Source organism: Scyliorhinus canicula, chromosome 12 (assembly GCF_902713615.1).
Source record: "Scyliorhinus canicula chromosome 12, sScyCan1.1, whole genome shotgun sequence".
In the NCBI taxonomy this organism is placed as follows: domain Eukaryota; kingdom Metazoa; phylum Chordata; class Chondrichthyes; order Carcharhiniformes; family Scyliorhinidae; genus Scyliorhinus; species Scyliorhinus canicula.
The window spans coordinates 165,143,734-165,170,217 of record NC_052157.1 but is presented as its reverse complement, the minus strand read 5'-3'; the positions used below and the strand labels follow the sequence as shown (position 1 = coordinate 165,170,217).

General features: G+C 48.1%; 1 protein-coding gene across 1 annotated transcript in view; it reads right to left on the bottom strand.

Annotated features, from left to right (window-relative positions):
* Window positions 1-2,701: 2,701 nt before the first annotated feature.
* The window catches only part of LOC119974367 (integrin alpha-E-like), a 406,093-nt gene continuing 382,310 nt past the window's right edge, over window positions 2,702-26,484 (bottom strand). Inside the window, 3 exon segments of the mRNA XM_038813139.1 lie at window positions 2,702-2,890; window positions 23,358-23,468; window positions 26,038-26,142. Coding sequence (XP_038669067.1) covers window positions 2,828-2,890; window positions 23,358-23,468; window positions 26,038-26,142 — 279 coding nt within the window. The 3' untranslated portion in view covers window positions 2,702-2,827.

Below are 26,484 nucleotides of genomic sequence, written 5' to 3'. Positions count from 1 at the left end.
ATCTTGACAATACATGAATAGCATGGGAATAGAGGGATACGGACCCCGGAAGCATAGACGATTTTAGTTTGGACGGGCAACATGGTCGGCACAGGCTTGGAGGACTGAAGGGCCTGTTCTTGTGCTGTACTTTTCTTTGCTCTTTGTTCTTTTACCCCTTTCATAGTGATCACCCCGTGATACCAGTGGTTTTCCCCACAAGGCTCCGCTGATCCCATCCAGTGATGAATTTAGTCTCTATTTTTGTACTCAACCTTTTTAAGACTAAAGATATTAATCCTTTCTGGATTACTGTATTCTCTATCTTATCTAGTTGGCTACTCTAAGGTCTTCTATCCCTTACCCTCCCTTGCTGATACTAGATGGGAACTAATGTATTTCAAACTATATTTCAAATTATTATAGGATCCCAAATCTACAAGGAATAATTTTAACTCACTTACCACTCAATGTCCTTTCAGGGTCTAGATCTGTTGAGGCTGTATAGGTGAGTTTTTTGGGTAAACCACTGTTTCAGGTTTAGATTTTGAATAAGCCACTCTTTCAGGTTAGAGTAACTTCTTGGTTTACTTTATTTGTTTCAAAAGATAAAATTACTGTTTTACAACAAGTAAAAAGACCTTGCTTCTGGAGTCCCGTTGAGTTCATCAGACCTACGTGGCCCCCTTGACGATCTCTCGTCCTCTCGGTGTTCTCAGTAGTCACGGTTCTCTGTTCGGCTTCTGAGTCCAGCTGTTCCCATGGACTGAAGTAGCTGCAGAGCTTGAATACCGGCAACTAGTGATTCAGGGCTTTTATAATTTTAAATTGCCCTTCTAGAAGCCTGACTGATTACATGATCTTTTCTTAAGTTAATATCTTCTGCTTATCCATGTATACATCACCAAACTCAATGTTTAATTTTGCTTTATTATTCATACGTCATATAATTGCTTGACAGTTATTTCTGTCACTTGAAGCTAAAAGCGTCTAAAGCATAAGTAGATCAATACACCTCTTGTTATTATGATTGTAACATAAGGGCTGTATGTCCTACTTTAAACTAAGAGAGTAATACATCTTGTTGCTGTGGTGTTAACATGACCTTGGCTTGTCTGAACATCAGCAAGGAGGCTTGCCTGAATAAACAGGGAAACCTCCTGCTTATTACTAATGTGCTGTATTTTAGCCTTTTAATCTTTATAATGTTTAAGCATTTTATTGCATTTGCATTTATAGGACCTTTTTCTATTTCCCTTGCTTCATTTTTTCTCATGTTCCTTTGGGTTATCATCGGATCCATGTTTCAAATGACATTCTTCCCATTATCTTTTACAAGTCCCAACCCCTAATCCACTCACTCCACCTCCCCTTCATACCTTTCAATACCTTTCTTCATGTTCTGCACCCTACTTTGCATCTTCTATCCCTTCTTCTTGTCTTCCATCCCTGCTTTGTCTTCCAATCTTCCCTCATGTCTCCCACCTCTTACTCAAGTTTTCTACCCCTCCCTCATGTCTTCAACCCCTCCCTCGTGTCTTCCAACCATCTTCATGTGATGTCACCCATCATTCCCTTCCTGTGCACACTATTTCTTGCAATCTTTACCAATGGTGGAAGCAACGCCGACTGTCAAGTAAGGTCTGAAAGTCTCCCTGCCAGGTGCACACCATGTTTGTTAGGTCATGAAACAGGACAGTGTAAATTCCTATTGGTGGAAGATTGGATGGCGCCACTAGATTCCAGTTTGTTGGCCTGTTAGTGAACATTCATGTGAAGCAAAAAGGGTCCCCAACATTAACCAGCGGAAAAGTCCACCTCAATTAACCCGCCATAGAAGTTGTGAGAATAAGATTCTGACCTGATTTCCTGACATTGGCAAACTGATTTTTAGACTCCGGCCACATCTGCCATCCCTTTCAGTATGATTCCCACCGCTGGCAGGAGGGAATGGTTCTGCCCGTAGACTGGAGTCATGTATACTTGCTTTGTTTGCTGTACTCACTTTATTACTAAGTTTTTTAAAAATCCGTTTCATGGGATGTGGGCATCACTGGCTGGACCAGCATTTATTGCCCATCCCTGAGAGCAAGTCAGAGTCAACCCCATTGCTGTGAGTCTGGAGTCACATGTAGGCCAGACTGAGTAAGGACGACAGATTTCCTTCCCTAAAGGACATTAGTGACCCAGACGGGTTTTTAACAACAATCGACAATGGTTTCATGTTAATCTTTAGAGATTTGATTCCAGATTTTTAAAATTGAATTTAAATTTCATCATCTACCATGGCGGGTTTCGAACCCAGGTCCTCAGAACTTGCCTTTGGATCTCTGGATAACTAGCCCAGCGACAATACAACTATACCACTGCCTCTCCATCACAATTAACAATATACTTATATTTGATTCTGAATTTGAATTGAAAAGATTACAAATTCGAATAATTACACCTTACACTAAAGAGAAACATTTGAAGAATTCTGTTGGAACCAGATTGATTAGAGTAGGGTTGATATAAATTACCCCAAAAATGAACTATTGAGCACTCCTCTAGCGAGTACATGTCTCTGCAGTTTTTCAATACAGAGAAATGCATTTTCTCCTGAATTTCAGATCTAAATGTATTAAGAATTTAGCGTGAACAGAATACTCTTCAATTAACTGACCATATGGTTCAATCCTTTCACAAAATTGCACAAAGGCTGAATTCTGGGGCAGTATTATTCAGTTCATAAGTGGCTTGTGCTGCCACTGCAAAGTTTTATTAAATGTAGAATAAATCATTTAATACGCTGAATAAACCTTTGCAATGAATGAATTACCAACAATAGCAAATTAATTCCTTGGTTTTATTGTTCAGTTTCTTCTTCAGTTTCAATCATCTCCTTGTAATTTCGTTTAAAAAAGCCACACTGTGAATTAAGGACAAAGAAAATGAATGCAATAAATTAATCGATTATGAGCATGCTTAAGATACAGCACTATGGAGGTTAAGGAAAAGTTAGGCCAATTTAAAGCAATATAACACCTCCATGGATTACCATTTAGGTTAGATGGTATGAATTTGTACTCCTGGCATTGGGGCATAATAAGACCAAAAAACATAGGAGTAGAATGAGGCCATTTGGCCTATTGCGTCTGCTCCACCATTAAACCGTGATTGATATGTTTCTCATCCCTATTCTCCTGCCTTTTCCCCATAAGCCATGATTCCCTTATTAATTACCCAGTGGAAGTTTGGGCAATGAGATCAGTCAGCTTCCCCAGGATTTTTAATCAGGAGTTTCAATTAAAATAAAAAATTCTGGAAGAACTCAGCAGGTTTGGCAGCGTGCGTGGAGAGGGAAACAGAGTTTTCCAGTCAGTATGACTCGTCTTCAGAAGAAACATTGGGTGCGAATTAATGTGGTGATATGCATCATTGTAGATACACAAGGGGTGAATTAAAGTACACGTAGACTAGCTAGACACTAGAGGGAGCACCAGAGACATGACACACAGACACTCAACCAATAGGTGAGTAAGACAGGACACGACCAATGGGCATTCACGATACGCAGAGGTGACACGACCACAGGGGGGCATTACACCAACCCATATATAAAGGACACAACACACATGATCTTCCTCTTTCCAGTGGAGACACTCAGGTGAGTACAGACACAGGGTTGATTCAACATCACACCCACCGCGTGGATTGCAGCAGACTGGTTCGTCAGTCTGAGTAGCTATAGAAGGATTAACAGTTGAGGCGAATCTGAGTAGGAGAATTGTAAATAGTTTAATAAACATGTTGAAGTTATCTCCACGTCTGAACCTTCCTTTGTCAGAGTGAACATCAAGGAAGCCGCTTATGCTACGTCAATAGCATAACAAGACATGATATCAGTTGAGTGACTGTTTCAATCCATATAGTTACAACTCAGCAAACAGTGACAACCAGCAACAGCAGCCAGGCAAGACGATGTTCGGGATTCCGGTTCCACAGCAGCTCAGGTACCAAGGCAATCTCAGTGAAAACTGGCGTTGGTTCAGGCAGAGATTTGAGATCTACCTGGTAGTGTCTGACCTAGATGGCGTGGCGGATGCAGAGAAAATAAAGCTTCTACTCACCATCGCGTGTCCAGGAGCAGCTGAAATCTTCCAGACCTTCAAATACTCAAAGGGGCAAAACAAGAGCGATTTCCAGGCAGTCCTGGACAAATTCTAAGAATTCTGTGAGGAGAATACAAGAAAAAACAGTAAAAGAGGCGCCAAAACTCACCATGAGGTGGGCTTGCAGCAGAAATCTGCAGTTTTGAATTGCAGCCATCTTGGTAAAGGTGCTGCACATGCGCCGTGGAGAAAAAGGCCCCAAGTAAAGGAACAGCGATCTGAGCATGCCCAATCGCTTCCTACGACCTATGTCACACACGTCATGATGTCAGAGGCCCAAGACCACGCCCACTTAAAGGTAAAATGTTCCAAAACACGGGAAAAAAATTTAAAGCCACAAAACAAGATTCTTTCACCTGGAACGATAGCACAATGCCTGAAATTCAACCAGTAGCTGAAAGTAACCCCTGCAGAACCCTGCAACAAGCAGTTAGCACCATCCAAAGAGATGATACAGTCCTTGAATACTCTGACTCCGACCTTTATTTCTTCTTTGGACATCACGAGCCCAATGCCAGCTCCAACACAAAAAGTGATGATCTGGTCCTAGAAGACTACGACTCAGATGAAGGTTTTTTCATCAGAGATGGCGACCCCAGTACCAAATCCGAACCACAATGAGATGTGTTCTACAGTGAAGACTCCGACACAGACACGGATGTGTTCTTCAGATTTGAGGATCTTCAGCCCAGCATATATGACATCCCGACTCGTGAGTGCAGGATTATGCGGCCTGACACCAAGAGACAGAGAGCGGTACAAGCCCACAGAGAGCGGCCTGCTGCCACACAGAGAGTGGTCCATGCACCACGAAGGGTCCCAGCCTCCACACAGGAAGCAATGAAAGACTCCACAGCGAGACAACTGCACGTCTCCACACAAGAAATGACTCCAGTGACACAAGCCTCCACAATGAGCTCGTGGACAGACTCCACGATAGAAGAAATGCAAGACTCCACACCACAGTCCTTGCATGAACAAGAAGTGAGTTGAGTGACACAAGCCTCCATAGCGAGCTCGTGGACAGCCTCCATGATAGAAGCAACGCAAAACTCCAAAGCGCAGTCCTTGCATGAACAAAACCATGAGGGTCTAGCAACCTCCTCTGAGCAACCAGAAAGACTGTGACAGTCTGCCATGCTCAAGTGCACAGCAAGACGACTATGACAGTCTACCATGCTCCAGTGAACAACAAAGCGACTATGACAGTCCACCCAGATTGTTTGAGCCACCAGAAGAAGACTCTGACAGCCTACCCATCCCAAGTGAACAACAAGAAGCTACTGAGGCTGTATCCACTGTATGTGGGACAAGTGACGACAGCATCCCACTTCCCATACAAGATGTGCAACGTGACAGACCTCAGCTAGTGTGTACAGAGGCACTCGATGATCACAGTGAGACGACTGGTGACTCCGGTGGCACCACGTTACTTCAAACCTCATTCGCTCAAGCCTCTCCACAAGCAAATGCATTCCTGAATGTTTTGACTCCAGACATGGAGCATCAAGAAATCTCAGCCGACTCCAGTGAACCTGAAATGACTCCAGATGCGGAGCATCAACAAATCAAAACTGACTCAGGTGAAACAGACCAGACTCCAGATGGGGAGCAACCAAAAGCTAAAGCTGATTCAAGTAAGCCGGACATGACTCCAGACGGGGAGCGCTGCAAACTCAGTGACGGCACGCTCAAGGAAACAGCAGATGCCACAATGCACGCTGACACGAGTAACTGTGTGAAGGACTCATATTATCCACAGAGTGTGGTCATTGAGTGCAGCAGAACCATCCAACACAACATCCCAACCTATGAAAACCATATCAAAGAAAACGACACAATGCATACCAAAGACAACATCGTCGCTAGCAAGCACGACAAAGACTACACCAATAGAACTACAACTGGTACGACATGGTGCAACTCTGCCCATGATGGACACTGTTACTGCTCAGCTCAGTACAATGACAACCATGGCAGGACGATGCATCTTCCCAATTCACGTGTGCTGCGCTACCAACAGGCAACCTGGCTTTCAGTACAGATGCCATCCAACATCGCTGTCACAAGCATCGGAAGAAAAAAAAAGACTCCAAATCAGACAACGAAGTGATTTGACCACTTCTTGGTTCCTTATACACAGGGACTCTGATGGCGTTTACAAGGACTTGCCACCATCAAAATCACCAACTCACCAACCCAACAAGAAAGACATTCGACCATGATGATTGATGGGTTCTAGACTGATACATATGAGTTGGACTTCTTGTTTAATGACTGTAATCATAACTTATACAGAGCATCGCTTATCTACCTGTTTTTTTGTTCAATTTTCTTTAAGTGTACAGAAAATATGTAACACGAGAAAAGGGGGGGATGTGGTGATATGCATCACTGTAAATACACAAGGGGTTAATGTAAATACATGTAGACTAGCTAGACACTAGAGGGAGCACCAGAGACATGACACACAGACATTCAACCAATAGGTCAGTAAGACAGGACACGACCAATGGGCATTCACGATACACACAGAGGTGACACTACCGCAGAAGGGCATTACACCAACCCATATATAAAGGACACAGCACACATGATCTTCCTCTTTCCAGTGGAGACATTCAGTGGGTACAGATACAGGGTTGATTCAACATCACACCCACCACGTAGATTGTAGCAGACTGGTTCGTCAGTCTGAGTAGCTATAGCAGGATTAACAGGAGAGTTGAATCCAAGTAGGAGAATTGTTAACAGTTTAATAAATGTGTTAAAGCTATCTCCAAGTCTGTACCTTCCTTTGTTAGAGTGTACATCAAGGAAGCAGCTTATGCTATGCCAAGAGCACAACAAAACAATTAACAGGGCACGTTCTAAGTGTCCAACAGCCAGGTCAGCAAGACCGCCTCCAATATGATTCACCTGGACTGTGCCCGGCAGCTCCATATGGACAAGTGGGAGCTGCTCATAAATGCTCCCTCCAAACACACTCCACTCAGCTCACTGCCATGTCATTGCTTAGAACTGCTCCACGCTTCAGGATGCCAACCTGGCCAGGTTGTTGGACACCATGCAGGTGAGACGGGACACCCTGTTCCCCTGAGTGGGTCAGAAGACTAGCCACAGGGCCAGCAATGTCATATGAGATGCAGTGGCAGTCAGTTTGTGCAGCATCACGAGGAGGACCCCTGTCCAAAGACATGATCTCCATCGGGCTGCGAGGGTAGGTGAACATTGGTCCCATGGTACCGATCCTATCTGCAACCCCCTGATCACTGGCCCCCCCACCTCCAATAAGTCAGTGACTGGCACCTCTTCGTCCCCCCCTCGATGCACAGGAGCAGAATCAACACATGCCACCTGCCATAGAGCAGTGCTCCAGCGTGTGTGCCAGTCACTGAGGAGCTTCAGTGAGCGCATCAACACCATGGTGCACAGTGGGGGGGATGCCAGGGCCGATCGGGCCTGATGACGCACTGGCCTCTGGAGCTCACTCCAGCTGCCCCTCTGTTACATGGAGAACTTCAAGGCCGCAGGGGCATCATCCGGGAAGGGGGGGGGAACTCACCTCACCTGAACCCCCCCTTTTGACAACAGTGCATCTCAGGTTCAGCGGGCAGGACAGGGTGGCAAGGTGATGCCAGTGACACCAGTATCGCTTCCAGTGCTGCCGGCCCCAGGCCCTCCAGAGGATAATCAGCTGCCTCCACCATTGATGGGCATCCTGGGGACACACTTAGATGTAGTGGCAGAGCATGGAAGATGAAATAGACAGAGGATTACTGTGTGGGCACAGGGGGAGTGGGGTGAGTCCTGGGGGGGGGGGGAATGAGGGGCACTGGAACAGGGTAAGGGACACCATCTGTGGCTAGGGACCATGAGGGCTTTGAATGTGCACAAGTAAAAGATGTGACACCGAATGCGTGTGAAGCCTGTGTCATGTTATTCTTTGCAGAAGGCTGACCTGCCACCCTGCCACTTGTCGCCCACTTCTCCCTCCCTCTGCCCCGGGCACAGTGGTCCTACAGCAAGAACCCCCAGTAAAGGGTGATGGGTGTGAGTGCGCACTGTCAGCAGACAACCAGGAGTCAGACTATGGCATAGACTGAGGAGCACGAGAGCTCACCTCACAGTGGGTTATCATCACCCTCCTGCCTCGTTTATTGACAAACTGACAGCGCCGACACAGGTCCATTACCCTGGAGTGATGTAACAGAACCTGGGAGGGTGGAACAGAGTAGTCGGGAGGGGTGGGGGGAGGGGAGGAATGGGAATGGAGGAAGGGGAGGGGAGAGGGGGTATGGGTGAAAGAAAAGGGCAGAGGGGGAATGGGGGCAAGGACGAGGGAGTGGGGGAAAGGGGAGGAGGGGTCATCCCCTTTAACAAAAGCAGCCTCTCGGCAAACAAACCCCAACCTGGGTGCAGGTCAGAAAGGGAGACCCTTCGGGAAGTAGAGAGATTGCTCTATGAGAAATAAACTTGTATTCATTGTGTATCCAACTGTGTATTTGCATGTGGTCACTTTGTCAGATTCTACATCACCCCTGGAAGGTTCGTCAACAGAATCACAGGATAAGCCTGAGAATGTGTTATCGTGTCCAGAACGTTGTCATAGAAATGATCTGTCCATCAATGTGTTGCTGGTTCCACGTGTCAATTACACGATTATTATTATTCTCTCTCCAGGAGCCGCAGCTGTGCAGACGCCTCCCACATGGCCCATTCTCACTGGAACCAAATCCTGGCATCCACATATTCCACTAGCACTCAGGATGAAGTTGGAAAAATTGTCCTTCTTTCTGAGTACAGAAAAGGAAAGAAATAGCAACCACAGCATCCAGGCATTTGCAGCCACCAGCAGGAGCAGCAAACACAACTTGCAAATGCTTCACTTCATTGACAGTATCAAAACACAAAAGCCAACACAATTACAATGATATCCATCACTTGGCACCCAGAACGCACTCACCTCCCCCCCCCCCCCCCCCCCCCCCCCCCCCACCCTCCCCCACCTCCTCGGCTCCAGCAGTAGATCTACATCAGTGGAAAGGTGCTAAGGAGAGATGCTAACCACTAGAAAAGGTCACGCAGACACGTGGCACACTGGAAGAAAGGAGTCAGAACACCCCACAGGGGACATTAACCAGTAGCCCACAAATGCAGAATTCACGGTCAACACACAAAACAGGCCTTTAAAAACATCCATAGACTGCAGTAAGCCACCAGAATTGTCCCCTCGCTGCACTCCAGGTAAGAGACCTGAGATACCCTCAATTACGACACAGGAGAGAAGATTGGTAATTCAAAGGCTTTAATCATCAGAGAACTGAACAGCTGCCGAGATGTGTGCTCACCACATGCTGCCGAGTGAGCCTCATCTTATATACCGTTTCCTGTGGGCGGAGCCAGAGGCGGAGTCCCCCAGGGTTCCAAGCCCGATCTTAAAGGGCCAATGTATTAAAGGCAAGGTACAGTTACAGCAGTTACCGATACCATTCATCACAATCACCCCCTGTTTAAAAAAAAACACATAGTCCGTCCATCGGGGGTGAAGTGGAGATACAAGTTCAGTCTTTTGGGTGGTCTGACCGTCCGTGCCGACCTTCTCCGCTCCTGTGGTGGTGCTGTGCTGTGGATATGGTCGGTTTCGATGATGGTATATCCGGGAGCACGGTTGACTGAGCCTTTGCCCGCCTTGGAGCGGGGGGGGGGGGTAACCGGGGTGACTAGTGTGTTCGGTGCTGGCGCTGGCTGGGGGGCAGGGGGCGCTATGGGGGGGGGGCTCTGTCGGGGTTAGTGTGGGGAGGGGAGCGTCGGTAGGAGGGGGGGGTCGGTGGGGAAGCCGGCGGGGTCGGTGGGAGAGCCAGCGGGTGCCAGATCGCGCAGGGAGACGGTATCCTGCCTGCCGTCGGGGTGCTCGACGTAGTCGTATTGAGGGTTTGCGTGTAGCAGTTGGACCCTTTCGACTATTGGATCTGTTTTATGGCTCCTCACGTGTCTCCGGAGTAGGACTGGTCCCGGAGTCGTCAGCCAACGTGGAAGCAAGACCCCAGAGGTGGACTTCCTGGGGAAGACAAACAAACGATTGCGAGGGGTCTCATTCGTGGCCGTACAGAGGAGCGACCTAATAAATGTAGGGCATCGGGTAGGACCTCCTGCCAGCGGGCGATTGGGAGACTCCTTGACCATAGGGCTAGAAGGACAGCCTTCCAAACTGTCGCGTTCTCCCTCTCCACCTGCCCGTTTCCCCGCGGGTTATACCTCGTCGTTCTGCTCAAGGCGCTGCCCTTGCGGTGCAGATATCGACGCAGCTCATCGCTCATGAACGATGTACCCCAGTCGCTGTTGATATAAGCGGGGAAACCAAACAGTGTGAAGATGCTGTGCAGTGCCTTGATCACGGAGGCCGAGGTCATATCGGGGCAGGGGACAGCAAAAGGGAAGCGGGAGAACTCATCGATAACGGTGAGGAAATAGATGTTGCGGTTGGTGGACGGGAGGGGCCCTTTGAAATCCACGCTTAGTCGCTCAAAGGGCCCAGAGGCCTTTATCAGGCGGGCCCTGTCTGGTCGACAGAATTGCAGTTTGCACTCCGCACAGATCAGGCATGCCTTAGTCATGGCCTTGACCTCCTCTGTGGAGTAAGGTAGGTTGCGGGACTTGATGAAATGGGCAAGCCGGGTGACCCCCGGGTGGCAGAGGTCATCGTGGATGGCTCTCAGGCGGTCTTTTTGCGCGTTGGCGCACGTGCCGCGGGACAGGGCATCCGGGGGCTCGTTGAGGTTTCCCGGGTGATATTTAATATCGTACGTATAGGTGGAGAGCTCTATCCTCCACCTCAGAATTTTGTCATTCTTTATTTTGCCCCGTTGTGCGTTATCGAACATAAAGGCAACCGACCGTTGGTCGGTGACGAGGGTGATGGTATATCCGGGAGCACGGATATACCATCCAGCTAGGTAGTGCCTCCAGTGACGCACGGCCTCCACTATGGCTTGTGCCTCCTTCTCGACTGCAGAGTGTCGAATTTCCGAGGCGGTGAGGGTTCGGGAGAAGAACGCTACTGGTCTGTCCGCCTGGTTGAGGGTAGCAGCCAGGGCGACGTCTGATGCATCGCTTTCTACCTGGAAGGGAATGGCTTTGTCCACCGCGTGCATGGTGGCCTTGATGATGTCGGCCTTGATACAGCTGAAAGCCGACTGGGCCTCAGCCGTCAGGGGAAAAACTGTGGTCTTAATGAGTGGCCGGGCTTTGTCCGCATATCTGGGGACCCACTGGGCGTAATAGGAGAAAAGCCCCAAGCACCATTTGAGTGCCTTGAGGCTATGGGGGAGGGGGAGGGGAGTTCCTTAAGGGGATGCATGCGGTCGGGGTCTGGGCCTAGGACCCCGTTTTCCACGACGTAGCCGAGGATGGCTAGCCGGGTTGTGTGGAACACGCATTTCTCTTTGTTATATGTGAGGTTCAGGGCCCGGGCAGTCTGGAGGAACTTCCTCAGGTTTGCGTCGTGGTCCTGCTGGTCATGGCTGCAGATGGTGATGTTGTCCAAGTACGGGAAGGTAGCCCGTAAGCCGTACTGGTCCACCATTTGATCCATCGCCCTCTGGAAAATGGAGACTCCGTTTGTGACACCAAAAGGGACACTGAGAAAGTGAAAAAGCCGACCGGCTGCTTCGAAAGCCGTGTAGGGGCGGTCCTCTGGGCGGATAGGGAGTTGGTGATAGGCCGATTTTAGGTCGACCGTGGAGAATACCCGATACTGGGCGATTTGAGTCACCATTTCCGCTATGCGGGGAAGTGGGTATGCATCGAGTTGCGTAAAGCAGTTTATGGTCTGGCTATAATCCACTACCATTCGTTGCTTTTCCCCGGAGCGGACTACGAATACTTGAGCCCTCCAAGGGCTGTTGCTGGCCTCTATGACCCCCTCTTTTAGTAGCCGCTGAACCTCTGACTTGATAAAAGTCATGTCTTGGGTACTGTACTGCCGACCCCTGGTGGCGACGGGCTTACAGTCGGGAGTGAGGTTCGTGAAGAGGGGGGGGTGGCGCAACTTTGAGTGTCGCCAGGCTGCATACCGTGAGTGGGGGCAGGGGTCCGCCGAATTTCAGTGTCAGGCTCCAGTGGCTGCAGTGAAAGTCCAGACCGAGCAGCAGGGGGGTGCAGAGGTGAGGGAGGATGTAGAGTTTAAAACGGGTGTATTCGGCGCCTTGAATTGCGAGGTCAGCGACACAATACCCCGTGATTTGTACCGAATGGGACCCTGAGGCGAGGGCGATAGTTTGGGAGGCGGGGTGGGTGCGCAGAGAGCAGCGCCTTACCGTGTCTGGATGAATAAAGCTCTCCGTGCTCCCAGAGTCGAATAGGCAGGGAGTGTCGTGACCGTTGATTTGTACCCGCATCATTGAGTTTCGCAAGTGCTTTGGCCGCGATTGATCGAGCGTGATCGCTCCTAGTTGCGGGTAGTGAGAGTCCTCGGTTAAGTCGGACTCACAAAATGGCCGCCTGGAGTCACGAAATGGCCGCCGCCGTCGGTCGCAAGTGTCGGTGTTTGAAGATGGCCGCCGCCAAGATGGCCGCTCCCATGACTCGCACGAGGTCGATGACGCGTCAGAAGTAGGCGTGTCCGGCCGCGTTGCGGGGCCTGTGAGGCCGGGAGCTTGATTTCTGGGCCTCGTGAGGCTTTTGTTTGCTGCCTTTGGGTCCAGCCAGGCAGACTTTAGCGAAGTGCCCCTTTTTCCCGCAGTCGTTGCAGATCGCGGAGCGGGCCAGGCAATGTTGACGTGGGTGCTGACCTTGCCCACAGAAATAGCACGGGGAACCCCCGGAGTGAGGGGATCGCCGCGCGGCGCAGGCCTGTAGCTTGGCCGGGTCTGGAGGGGATCGAGAGGGGTTCGCAAGGTCCGCGGAGTATGTACTGAGGTTACAGTGGGCCATTTCTAGAGAAGAGGCGAGCGCTACCGTGCCTTGGAGATCCTTTGCCCCGTCTTCTAGGAGCCGCTGCCGGATGTACGAGGACCTGTACCGGACACAAAGGCATCGCGAATATGCAAGTTCATGTGGGCTTCTGCCGTCACTGCTTTATGATTGCAGTTCCTCGCGAGCGCAGTGAGTCTCTCCACGTATTCGTCCAGAGTTTCCCTGGAGGGCTGGCTGCAGGTCGAGAGCAAATGTCTGGCGTGTACCTCGTTAATCGGCTTTACGAAGCTTTTCTTCAGTATATCGACCGCAGCTTTGTAGGTCGTAGCGTCCTCGATCACGGAGGAGAGTCGGTGGCCCACCCGGGCATGTAGTAATCTCAGCTTGCGAGTGCCATCGACTACAGCCTCTGAGGAGTCAAGATAGTCCTCAAAGCACCGGAGCCAATATTTAAACATTTCTGGTGCCTCCGGCGACTGAGTGTCCATGTTGAGTTTCTCCGGCTTTAGAGCGCTGTCCATCTTGATGTGTCTGATGATTAAATTGAGATACCCTCAATTACGACACAGGAGAGAAGATTGGTAATTCAAAGGCTTTGATCATCAGAGAACTGAACAGCTGCCGAGAAGTGTGCTCACCACATGCTGCCGAGTGAGCCTCATCTTATATACCGTTTCCTGGGGGTGAAGCCCCCCAGGGTTCCAAGCCCGGTCTTAAAGGGTAAATGTATTAAAGGCAAGGTACAGTTACAGCAGTTACTAATACCATTCATCACAAGACCGAAAGGCAGCTACCTTCTTTCTTCCTTCCCTCCCTCCAGAAAGCAGCAACAAAGCCCAAAGGGAAGAGGCAGCAGCAAACAGCAAACAAACTCTCAGCTACAACAGCCTCCAGGCATCTGCAGCCACCAGCAGCACACAGCAAACCCAACCTGCAGCTGGGAAGTGCTCTCACCACAAAGAAGGCCAATTGCTCATTGGCAATAGCTTTCAACTGTGAACCTAGAGGCTGCTCACAGTCAAAGGGAGTTAAAGTAAGCATCAGCATATAACCACTTCTAGGGCTTTGTCCTGGGTAAGCTTGGCAGGTCAGGCAGGCAGTGGCTGTAGTTGCTCCCAATAAGGATATTTAGGAGGATGGCTTTAGGATCTGTAGTGCTGAATCCCCAGACCAGGGGCAGTCTGTAATCGATGGCGCCTAGCTCCACCCTGACCAGGCCCAGCCCCCCCCCCCCCCCCCCCCCCCCGAGCCCACCCACCCACCCCTTCCCAGCACTGGGGCAGCAGCCTCTTACCCTGGGCTGCATGCCCGAAAATAAAGATGGAAACTCACCTCCTCCGATCCACTCAGCAGCCATTGCGCTAGGTTCCCGATCCTAAATAGGAATGGTAAAGGGTGCCCGCGTGACCCTTCGCCGGGAAGCTGGTTAGATCATGGGAGGCCTTTAGATTGGGCTTCCATCTCGCTAATGAGATGGACATTGACCCTAATTGGCTTTGTGGCGCGTCGAGTCGAGATTCAGAACCCGCCAATGGGAGCGTGCCGGTTAGATTGCAGACCGATCCGCAACTGACACCAATCGCGATTTAATTGGCGCTGGTGCAATGCGGCAGTTAAATCGTGCCCAGTAACTCTGTTTCTCTCTCCACAGACCCTGACAGACCTGCAAGCTTTTCCAGCATTTTCGATTTTCATTTCATAAATCAAGCATCTGCAGTATTATTTTATTTAAATTAAAATTTGTCAACTAGGAGTGCAAATTCCTACCATCAACCTCACGCAGGAAATTTTAATGTACAACGTACTTCACAATACAGATCTACATGTTTCTACCTCCTTGGAAACCTTAAAACTTTTCATATACCAATTAAAATTATCAGGAAATTAAACCAAATCAACACTTGGTGGGAAAGAATATTGACAAATTAGTAACGGGAAAAGCATCATAATAAATCAAAAACTGACCACACATCACATGTTGAACAGGGAAATCTTGTTTCTGGACCGCTGGGAATTTTGACAAATTAAAATAAAATATCAATGGTCCCAGTTTTCAAGTGCCATGTTTTCAAATAGACCATAACCCAAAAATCAATCTGCTGAACACAAGAGGCTTGCTGGGAACATAACAGTCTGACACACACGTCACCATTATTTGTCAAGTCATTTAAAGGAGAGAGATTCTTTATGGGCCTTTGTGAAAAATGGCTAATTATCTTATTACCTGTTAATGCACATATCACCCAAAAGTTTTTGAAGATTAAGAAGTACACTCATAGTTGGAAATCTGCAGGGAATATAGGTCATTTTACATCATTCCACTGTTTGATTCAAAGAGACAAAGGGTGGAATTTAATGTGACTGGGGACTCGCCCGTGGATTGGAGAATGGGTGGGAAGCCCCATTCCCCCTCCATTGGGGAAGGCCCGCTGGAATTAAATGCCCATCAACCAATCAGAGGACATCACTCTTGAGAAGCGTGGGTCATAGATAAGTGAAGCCAGGATTGGGGTTATGGGGAGGGGACATTGGCAGGATGGGGCTGGAATGGGGTGGGTCAGAAAAAACAGCAAGTGAGCCACCACCCCTTCCTGATGCCAGGTCTTTTGATCAGGCATTGAGTGTCTTTTTAACGAGGGGCACCCGCTAGAGGCCCATTCACCATGTGGTGATTCCACGACTCGCTGCTAGTTGAATACCAGTGGTAGGGGATGAGGCCTTAAGGGGTCATTAATTAAAACTTCTGGGCCGTAATTACTGTGCAAGCAGAAAGGCCATACACAAGCCTGCCACTGACCAGTTCTAGTTATTGTGTAGGAAAACGGTGAGTGGAGATAAACACGTGGCTGCAGGGATGGTGTAGGAGGGAGGGTTTCGGGTACGTGGATAATTGGAACACATTCTGGGGAAGGTGGGACCTGTACAGACAGGACGGTTTGCACCTGAACCAGAGGGGCACCAATATCCTGGGAGGGAAAGATGCTACGGCTCTTCAGGGGGGTTTAAACTAATTTGTCAGGGGGATGGGAAAACGAGCTGTAGTCCAGAAGCCAGTGTTGAGCGTAGTGAGGTACTGAGGAGGGTATCAAGGTTGCAGGAGTGTACCGGCAGACAGAAAGGTGGGTTGAAGTGTGTCTACTTCAATGCAAGGAGCATCCGGAATAAGGTAGGTGAATTTGGAGCGTGGACTGGTACTTGGGACTACGATGTTGTGGCCATTACGGAGACATGGTTAGAACAGGGACAGGAATGGTTGTTGGATGTTCCGGGGTATAGATGTTTCAGTAAATTTAGAGAAGGTCGTAAAAGAGGTGGAGGAGTAGCATTGTTAATCTAGGATAGTTGCAGAAAGGCAGTTCGAAGGGGATCTGCCTACTGAGGTAATATGGGCCAAAGTGAGAAATAGGAAAGGAGCGGTCACATTGTTAAGAGTTTTCTATAGGCCCCCAAATAGTAATAGAGATGTGGAGGAAGAAATTGCAAATCAGATTATGGACAGGTGTGGAGGTCATGGGTGACTTTAACTTTCCAAATATTGATTGGAACCTCTATAGGTCAAACAGTTCGGATGGGGCAGTTTTTGTACAGTGTGTGCAGGAGGGTTTCCTAACACAATATGTGGATAGGCCGACAAGAAGGGGGGCCACATTGGATTTGGTACTGGGTAATGAACCGGGCCAAGTGTTAGATTTGTTTGTGGGAGAGCACTTTGGAGATAGTGACCACAATTCGGTGTCTTTCATTATTTCAATGGAGAGGGATAGGGCCATACGGCAGGGCAAGGTTTATAATTGGGGGAGGGGTAATTATGATGTGATTAGGCAAGAATTAGGGAACATTAGATCGGAACAGAAACTGTCAGGGAAAGGCACAAATGAAAAGTGGAGCTTGTTCAAGGAACAAATACTGCGTGTCCTTGATAGGTATGTCCCTGTCAGGCAGGGAGGAAATGGCCGTGTGAGGGAACCATGGTTCACAAAAGAGGAAAAAGGAAGAGTATGTAAGGATGAGAAAACAAGGTTCAGTTGGGTTGCTTGAGGGTTACAAGGTAGCAAGGAATGAGCAAAAAAAAAAGGGCTTGGGAGAGCAAGGAGGGGGCATGAGAAGTCCTTGGCAGGTCGAATCAAGGAAAACCCTAAGGCTTTTTACTCTTATGTGAGAAATAAAAGAATGACCAGGGTGAGGGTAGGGCCGGTCAAGGACAGTAGTGGGAACTTGTGCATGGAGTCAGAAGAAATAGGAGCAGGGTTGAATGAATACTTTTCTTCAGTATTCACCAAGGAGAGGGGCCATGTTTTTGAGGATGAGAGTGTGATACAGGCAGGTAGGCTGGAGGAGGTAGATGTTCTGAGGAAGGATGTATTAGCAATTTAGAAAAACCTGAGGGTCGACAAGTCCCCTGGCCCAGATGTGATATATCCAAGGATTTTTTGGGAGGCAAGGGATGATATTGCAGAGCCTTTGATATTTGGGTCCTCACTGTCCACGGAGATAGTGCCAGAGGACTGGAGAGCGGCAAATGTTGTTCCTCTGTTCAAGAAAGGGAATAGGAATGACCCTGGTAATTATAGGCTAGTTAATCTTACTTTGCTGGTCGGTAAGTTAATGGAAAAAGTCCTGAAGGATAGGATTTATGACCATTTGGAAAGATGCAGCTTAATCCGGGGTAGTCAACACGGATTCGTGAAGGGTAAGTCTTGCCTCGCAAATTTGATTGAATTCTTTGAGGAGGTAACTAATTGTGTAGATGAAAGTAGAGCAGTTGATGTCGTATACATGGATTTTAGTAAGGCGTTTGATAAGGTTCCCCATGGTCGGCTCATGAAGAAAGTAAGGAGGTGTGGGATAGAGGGAAATTTGGCCAATTGGATAAGTAACTGGCTATCACATAGAAGACAGAGGGTGGTGGTGGATGGCAAATTTGAAGACTGGAGACCAGTTACCAGCAGTGTACCACAGGATCAGTGCTGGGTCCTCTGCTATTTGTGATTTTTATCAATGACTTGGAGTAGGGGGCTGAAGGGTGGGTCAGTAAATTTGCTAATGACACCAAGATTGGTGGAGTAGTGGATAAGGTGGAGGGCTGTTGAAGGCTGCAAAGAGACATTGATAGGATGCAGAGCTGGGCCGAAAGATGGCAGATGGAGTTTAACCCTGATAAGTGCGAGGTGATTCATTTAGGTAGGAAAAGTTTGAATGTGGATTACAGGGTCAACGGCAGGGTTCTGAGGAATGTGGAGGAACAGAGAGATCTTGGGGTTCATGTCCACAGATCTCTGAAGGTTGCCACTCATGTGGATAGAGCCGTGAAGAAGGCTCATAGTGTGTTAGCGTTTAATAACAGGGGGCTGGAGTTTAAGAGCCGCGAGGTTATGCTGCAACTATACATGACCCCGGTGAGGCCAGATTTGGAGTATTGTGTGCAGTTCTGGTCACCTCACTATTGGAAGGACGTGGAAGCATTGGAAAGGGTGCAAAGGAGATTTGCCAGGATGCTGCCTGCTTTGCAGGATAGGTCTTATGATGAAAGGTTGAGGGAGCTAGGGCTTTTTTCTTTGGAGCGGAGTTGGATGAGAAGGGACTTAATAGAGGTTTGTAAGACGATGAGGGGGATAGATAGAGCAGATGTTCAGAGACTATTTCCTCGGGTGGATGTAGCTGTTACAAGGGGGCATAACTATAAGGTTCAGGGTGGGAGATATAGGAGGGATGTCCGAGGTAGGTTCTTTACTCAGAGAGTGGTTAGGGTGTGGAATGGACTGCCTGCTGTGATAGTGGAGTTGGACACTTTAGGAACTTTCAAGCGCTTATTGGATAGGCACATGGAGCACACCAGAATTACAGGGAGTGGGATAGCTTGATCTTGGTTTTGGACAATGGTCGGCACAACATTGAGGCCGAAGGGCCTGTTCTGTGCTGTACTGTTCTATGTTCGATGTTCTAATTCACATATAGTGTGGTGGGCTGCAGAGGATTAACAAATAGTTCCGTTGACTGATTTGGTTTATCTCACAGTGGGCTGCATATGCAGTATAAGGTATAGTCACTCTTCAGATGGCTGTAATGCCATCATTTTCTTCACCCAGCAGCAAAGTGTTAACATGATAAGTATTAACAGGAATTGTAAGGTCACGATGTAAATACTCAAGTGCACCTAAATCCCGGGGACTGCAGCGGTTCTATAAGGCAGCTCATCACCACCTTCTGAAGAGATGGGTAATTAATGCTGGCCCAGCCAGCAATGCCTACATTCCGGAAATACATTTAAAAAAAAGATAAAGTTAAAAACTAAAATTTCTGACAGTGACTATCCCCGGAATTCCAAGTTTTAGAATACTCATGGACAAAGGTGAGAGTGGTCCTAAAGGAAGAGTGCTAAATTGGGGACAGGCCAAGTATAACAAAATTCGGCAGGAGCTAGGGAATGTGGATTGGGAGCAGCTGTTTAAGGGTAAATCCACATTTGAAATGTGGGAGTCTTTTAAGGAAAGGTTGATTAGAGTGCAGGACAGACATGTTCCTGTGAAAATGAGGGATAGAAATGGCAAGATTAGGGAACCATGGATGACGGGTGAAATTGTGAGACTATCTAAGATGAAAAAGGAATCATACATAAGATCGAGGTGACTCAAAACTGATGAAGCTTTGGAGGAATATCGGGGAAGTAGGACAAATCTCAAACGCGCAATAAAGAGGGCTAAAAGGCGTCATGAGATATCTTTGGCTAACAGGGTTAAGGAAAATCCCAAAGCCTTTTATTCGTATATAAGGAGCAAGAGGGTAACTAGAGAAAGGATTGGCCCACTCAAAGACAAAAGAGGGAATTTATGCGTGGAGTCAGAGGAAATGGGTGAGATTCTTAATGAGTACTTTGCATCGGTATTCACCAAGGAGAGGGACAGGACGGATGTTGAGGCTAGGGATGGATGTTTAAATATTCTAGGTCATGTCGGCATAAGGAAGGGGGAAGTTTTGGGTATTCAAAAAGGCATTAAGGTGGACAAGTCCCCAGGAACGATGGGATCTATCCCAGGTTACTGAGGGAAGCGAGAGACGAAATAGCTGGGGCCTTAACAGATATCTTTGCAGCATCCTTGAGCACGGGTGAGGTCCCGGAGGACTGGAGAATTGCTAATATTGTCCCTTTGTTTAAGAAGGGTAGCAGGGATAATCCAGGGAATTATGGACCTGTGAGTTTGATGTCAGTGGTAAGAAAACTGTTGGAGAAGATACTGAGGGATAGGATCTATTCACATTTGGAAGAAAATAGACTTATCAGTGATAAGCAGCATGGTTTTGTGCAGGGAAGGTCATGTCTTACAAACCTAATAGAATTCTTTGAGGAAGTGACAAAGTTAATTGATGAGGGAAGGGCTGTAGATGCCATATACATGGACTTCAGTAAAGCATTTGATAAAGTTTCCCATGGCAGGTTGATCGAAAACGTGAAGTCGTATGGGGTTCAGGGTGTACTAGCTAGATGGATAAAGAAATGGCTGGGCAACAGGAGACAGAGAGTAGTGGTGGAAGGGAGTGTCTCAAAATGGAGAAAGGTGACTAGTGGTGTTCCACAGGGATCCGTGCTCGGACCACTGTTGCTTGTCATATACATAAATTATCTGGACGAAGGTATAGGTGGTCTGATGAGCAAGTTTGCAGATGATACTAAGATTGGTGGAATTTCAGATAGCGAGGAGGACTGTCAGAGAATACAGCAAAATATAGATAGATTGGAGAGTTGGGCAGAGAAATGGCAGATGGAGTTCAATCCAGGCAAATGCGAGGTGATGCATTTTGGAAGATCTAACTCAAGAGCAGACTATATGGTCAATGGAAGAGTCCTGGGGAAAATTGAGATCTGGGAGTTCAGATGCATTGTACCCTGAAGGTGGCAACGCAAGTCGATAGAGTGGTGAAGAAGGCATACAACATGCTTGTCTTCATCGGACGGGGTATTGAGTACAAGAGTCAGCAGGTCATGTTGCAGTTATATAGGACTTTGGTTAGGCCACATTTGGAATACTGCATGCAGTTCTGGTCGCTACATTACCAGAAGGATGTGGATGCTTTGGAGAGGGTGCAGAGGAGGTTCACCAGGATGTTGCCTGGTATGGAGAGTGCTAGCTATGAAGAAAGGTTGAGTAGATTAGGATTGTTTTCGTTGGAAAGACGGAGGTTGAGGGGGGACCTGATTGAGGTCTACAAAATTATGAGAGGTATGGACGGGGTGGATAGCAACAAGCTTTTTCCAAGAGTGGGGGTATCAATTACAAGGAGTCACGATTTCAAGGTGAGAGGGGGAAAGTTTAAGGGAGATGTGCATGGAAAGTTTTTTTACACAGAGGGTGGTGGGTGCCTGGAACGCTTCACCAGCGGAGGTGGTAGAGGCGGGCACGATAGCATCATTTAAGATGCATCTGGACAGATATATGAACGGGCGGTGAACAGTGAGAAGTAGATCCTTGGAAAATAGGCAACAGGTTTAGATAAAGGATTTGGATCGGCGCAGGCTGGGAAGGCCGAAGCGCCTGTTCCTGTGCTGTAATTTTCTTTGTTCTTTGTAACAGCTCCCACCATGAATGAGTGATCTCATTTTCTATTCTCAGTTTAGTCTCGAAAGATTCTCAGACAAGTCTCGAAAGATGTCCAGGTTAGCTGGATTTGCCACGCTATATTGCCCCTTAGTATCCAAAAGGTTAGGTGGGGTTACAGGGTTAAGGGAATGGGGTGGAGGTGTGTACTTAAGTGGGACTTCGGCACTGTTGATTCTATGACAGAATATCCAGTATTTTCTGTTTTTGTTTCATATTCCAGCATCCGCAGTAATTTTATCTTCATGCTGATCCATCAACTTGTTAGTTACTATAATTCAGTTTCATTATTAACGCTGAGTTTTACAACATATCCAACAACATGAGCGGTATTCTCCGACCCCCCGCAGGGTCAATCGCCCGGGGCCAGCGTAAATCCCGCCCCCGCCGTGGCCGGAATTCTCCGCCTCCTGGGAATGGGCGGGAGCGGGAATCACGCTGTGCCAATCGGCGTGCCCCCCGTGGCGATTCTCCGGCCCGCGATGGGCCGAAGTCCCGCCGCTGACAGGCCTCTCCCGCCGACGTGGTTTCAACCACCTCTGGTGGTGGCGGGATTGGCGGCGCGAGCGGGCCCCCCCCGAGGTCCTGGGGGGAGCGCAGGGCGATCGGACCCTGGGGGGTGCCCTCACGGTGGCCTGGCCCGCGATTGGGTCCACCGATCGGCGGCCGTGGGGGCACTCTTTTTCTTCCCCCGCCACCATGGCCTCCACCATGGCGGAGGCAGAAGAGACCCCCCTTACCGCGCATGCGCCGGTGGTGACGTCAGCGGCCGCTGACGCACCGGCGCATGCTGCGAACCGGCAAAGGCCTTTCGGCCAGCCCCGACACCGGGCGGCGGGCGTCAAAGGCCGTTGGCAACGGTTTTGGCACCAGTCGGCGTGGCACCAACCACTCCGGCCTAGCCCCTAAAGGTGCAGAGAATTCCGCACCTTTGGGGAGGCCCAACGCCAGAGTGGTTGGCGCCACTCCGCTACGCCGGGACCCCGCGCCCCGCCGGGTAGGGGAGAATCCCGGCCCATGTTCCTCCTTTGTGCAGCATTTTGTGGTATATCTGCTAAACAACAAATATTTTTATTTCTTTGGCTTAAATCTTTCTTCAAACTTTATACATGGGACATAATGGCCGGGATCCTCTGAAATCCTGGCCAAGTGTTGACGGCGGCGTCAAAACTGGCGCGAGCGACGCTGGCGTCAACGGGCCTCCAGGCCCAGGCATTCACCATTCTTGGAGGGCTAGAACAGCGCCGGAGTTCTGTTCGCTGGTCCGGCGGCGAAAGCCGGCACCGGTCCGCGCAATGCGTGCCACGGCCGTCTCCGGGCCGGCCCCCAGGCAATATGGTGGAGCCCTGCAGGGGCCCGGCGTGGAGGAACATAGCCCCTTCCCCCCCCCCAGCCCCTCCCCCCCCCCAGAATGAGCCCGCACGCCAATTAGTTGTCCCCGATCGCTGGCCTGGCCACCGTGGAGGCTCCCCCCCCCGGAGACACCCCCCTGCAGCCAGAATGCCGAGGTCGCCGGGTCGGAACAGATGCAAAAGTGGGACCTGGCGACGGAGCAGCATGGCGGGATTCGTGCGCCCACCCCCAGTGATTCTTCGACCCGGCGCGGGATCGGAGAATCCCGACCAATATCCATCTTAAAATTGTATTATGAGCTCAGAGATTACAGAATTGTTTGTCCTTGCTCCCATACAGGGTAAATTTAGAAAGTTACACTTACTTTGTACAGAATTAAAATAATCAAAAGTAGAAGCAGGATTCCGCCAACTGAGCTCGCAGCCACCACCGGGATAGCATTAAAGACTGGAGTATTTACAAGGTTCACATGAATCTAAATAGGAAACAACCACAGTTTAGCAAGTTAGTACGTTTTTAATCAGAAACTTTATTTTAAATGGGCTAATTTTCTAGGAAAAAGGGGAAAAGATAAACAATGCCCAAGATTTGTAGAGTTCCCACCAAGGGCAGCTGATTGCCTGTGCTTACAACGGGTACAGTTATATGTTGCTATAGTAACGGTAATGCAGGGAATGTTCCAATCCCTCTTGCCTCATTCTTCATTCTGACAATGGAGGGTGTTTGGAAGTAGTGACCTTTAGCTCATGTACCCCTCCAATGTGATGCAATGAAGGCAATAGTACCAAGGAAAGTCTGTTTCCTTCCAGAGTTAGGGGTTGGCACCAGAGTCCCCATGGTTGGCACATGCATAGAGGGCAGTGTCTCTGATAGCACCTGCAGGAACTGCACCCTGATAGATGACAATTGATGAACTATATATTAACTTGTTTCAGCAATCCAGTGGTGACAGTTCACATGGGTCTTTCTGTTTGCATTGTGGAGGTAGTCAGTGCAAGTGTCTGCAGTACTCAAACACTCCATTTATCCACAAAACTGAAAGAAGCTGATGTGAAATTTCGACAATATTGTTAATGGCTTGCCATGCCCCAAACAGTTGAGATGATATATCTTCGTTGGACTACCCGATGTTCACAGCTAATAGCTGGGTGCTTATTCACAAGATAATGAAACATAAAGAAAACCATTAAAAATTGCTACATTCAGACAGAGTCTCTCATTATAACATGCACCTCCTTTTTAAATGATTTGTTTTCTGTTTCCGTTTTTCTTACTGAGAGTTTATTTATTCCACTTTCTTCCCGTGTCTGTGTGGGATTCCTCCGGGTTCTCCGGTTTCCTCCACAATCAAAAATGCGTAGGTTAGGTGCATTGACTATGATAAATTGCCCCTTTGTGTCCAAAGATTTGGTGGAGTTACGGGGATAGGGCAGGGAATTAAGTTTGGGTTGGGTGCTCTTTCAGAAGGATGATTTGTCATAAAATTGCCTTTTACTAGTTTGAAACTAGTTTGATCCACTTCTAGAGAAACAGAGTCAATGTTTCAGGGCAATGATTTCACAACTGAGGGAAGATAGAAATTTTTGTGCAAGTAAAATAGTAAGTGGAGGAGGAAAAACAAGAGACGGTCTGTGATAGGGTAGAGGGTTGGAGAGAATAAATTACAAAATAATTAATGGTACAAAAGTCAAAGGGAGTGGTAACAGTTATGGTAAAAAAACAAATGATTTGTTCAGAGTGGCAGAATAACGAACATAAAAAACTATATTAAGACTGATAAAACATAACCAAAATGGAGAGATAGAATTTACGGTCCCCACAGGGGGGCATTACACCGACCCATATATAAAGGACACAGCACACATGATCTTCCTCTTTCCAGTGGAGACACTCAGTGAGTACAGACACAGGGTTGATTCAACATCACACCCACCACGTGGGTTGTAGCAGACAGCTTTGTCAGTCTGAGTAGCTATAGAAGGATTAACAGTTGAGGCGAATCCGAGTAGGAGAATTGTAAATAGTTTAATAAACATCTGAACCTTCCTTTATCAGAGTGAACATCAAGGAAGCAGCTTATGCTACCCCAAGAGCATAACAAGACATACCCTGCACCTGGTACCATGTCTTGTTCTGCTCTTGGCGTAGCAAAAGCAGGAGAAATGTTGGATTGGGAGGGGGACTGATGTGGCATGAGGAAGAGGGTAAGGGAGAGTTGAGGAGGTGGAAAGTGGAGAGTGGGAGGGGGGGTGTGCGTGGTGCTGGGTTGAAGATAGAGTTGGCGAGCAAGGAAAAGGAGTAACGAGTACTGGGTTGGGGAGGGGCAGACAATTTACCCTCTAAACTGCATAGTCTCACAACAACTCGCAAGTGACCGGCGAGGCTGCACACAGGTCTGCCTCTTTAATTTATCATGCATGCATAGTCATGGGGAAAAAATGTAAAGGAGATTGAACATTAAACAAATGGCCCACACCTCGGGTCAACACCTATGTTGATTAGTAGCCCAGCGGAGGATTTTGCTGCAGTGGAAAGATGCGAGACCTCCGAGCGTGGAGACCTGGATTAACGACATGGCGGGATTCATTCAGCTGGAGAGGGTAAAATTCGCCCTGAGGGGGTCGGTACAAGGGTTCTTTAGGAGGTGACAGCCTTTCCTCGACTTTCTGGCTCAACGATAGGGTACTAGGTCAACAGCAGCAGCAACCCGGGGGGGAGGGGGGGGGGGGAAAGGGGGGGGGGGGGTTTAGGGGGATAGTGTTTAAGTTAATTTGCTTATTGTTAATTTATTCTGTTGTTTGTTGGAGGGGGGTTGTTATATGCATTCTTACGGGTGCCGGGGGGGTGTTTATTACTATTATTGTTATTATTATTGTTTTGTTGATATATATTTTTCAAAAAATTCCAATAAAAAATTTTTTTTTTTAAAAACACCTATGTTGAGGATAAGAACTATAACTGTCTCTGTGTTAGGAATGCTGAATATTTCAAGAAAACTCAATTTTGAAGTGGAGATTATGGTGGAAATGGATTCTGTATTTTACCTTTATATCGTGATGTACATCCTTAGCATTAGATGTTTCCTGATATAGCTTTCGATCAAAGTCAATAGCTCCCGAGACCACAATATCAGCTTTATCTTTCACAAGCTAAGGAAGGAAAGATGAATTTATAGAAGGGTCAAAAATATTAGAATTAAAATGAAATTTACCTAAAAGATATTTGACAACCCTGAGAAGTTCAAAATGGAAATGACAGGCAATCCAACTGTATTTAATTTAAACCACAATCTTCTCACATATTTATGTAATATATATTATGTATTTATTATGCAATGAGCAAGTAACCAAGAGGGAAACATACATACAAGACAATGTTGGCTGTTCCATAATAGCATACATTCAGTGCTGGACACCTGTACTATAGTCAATTCTTATGGGACATCGGTTTAAGATGCAAGGGGGAAAGTTTTTACGTCAAGGGTGGCGAGT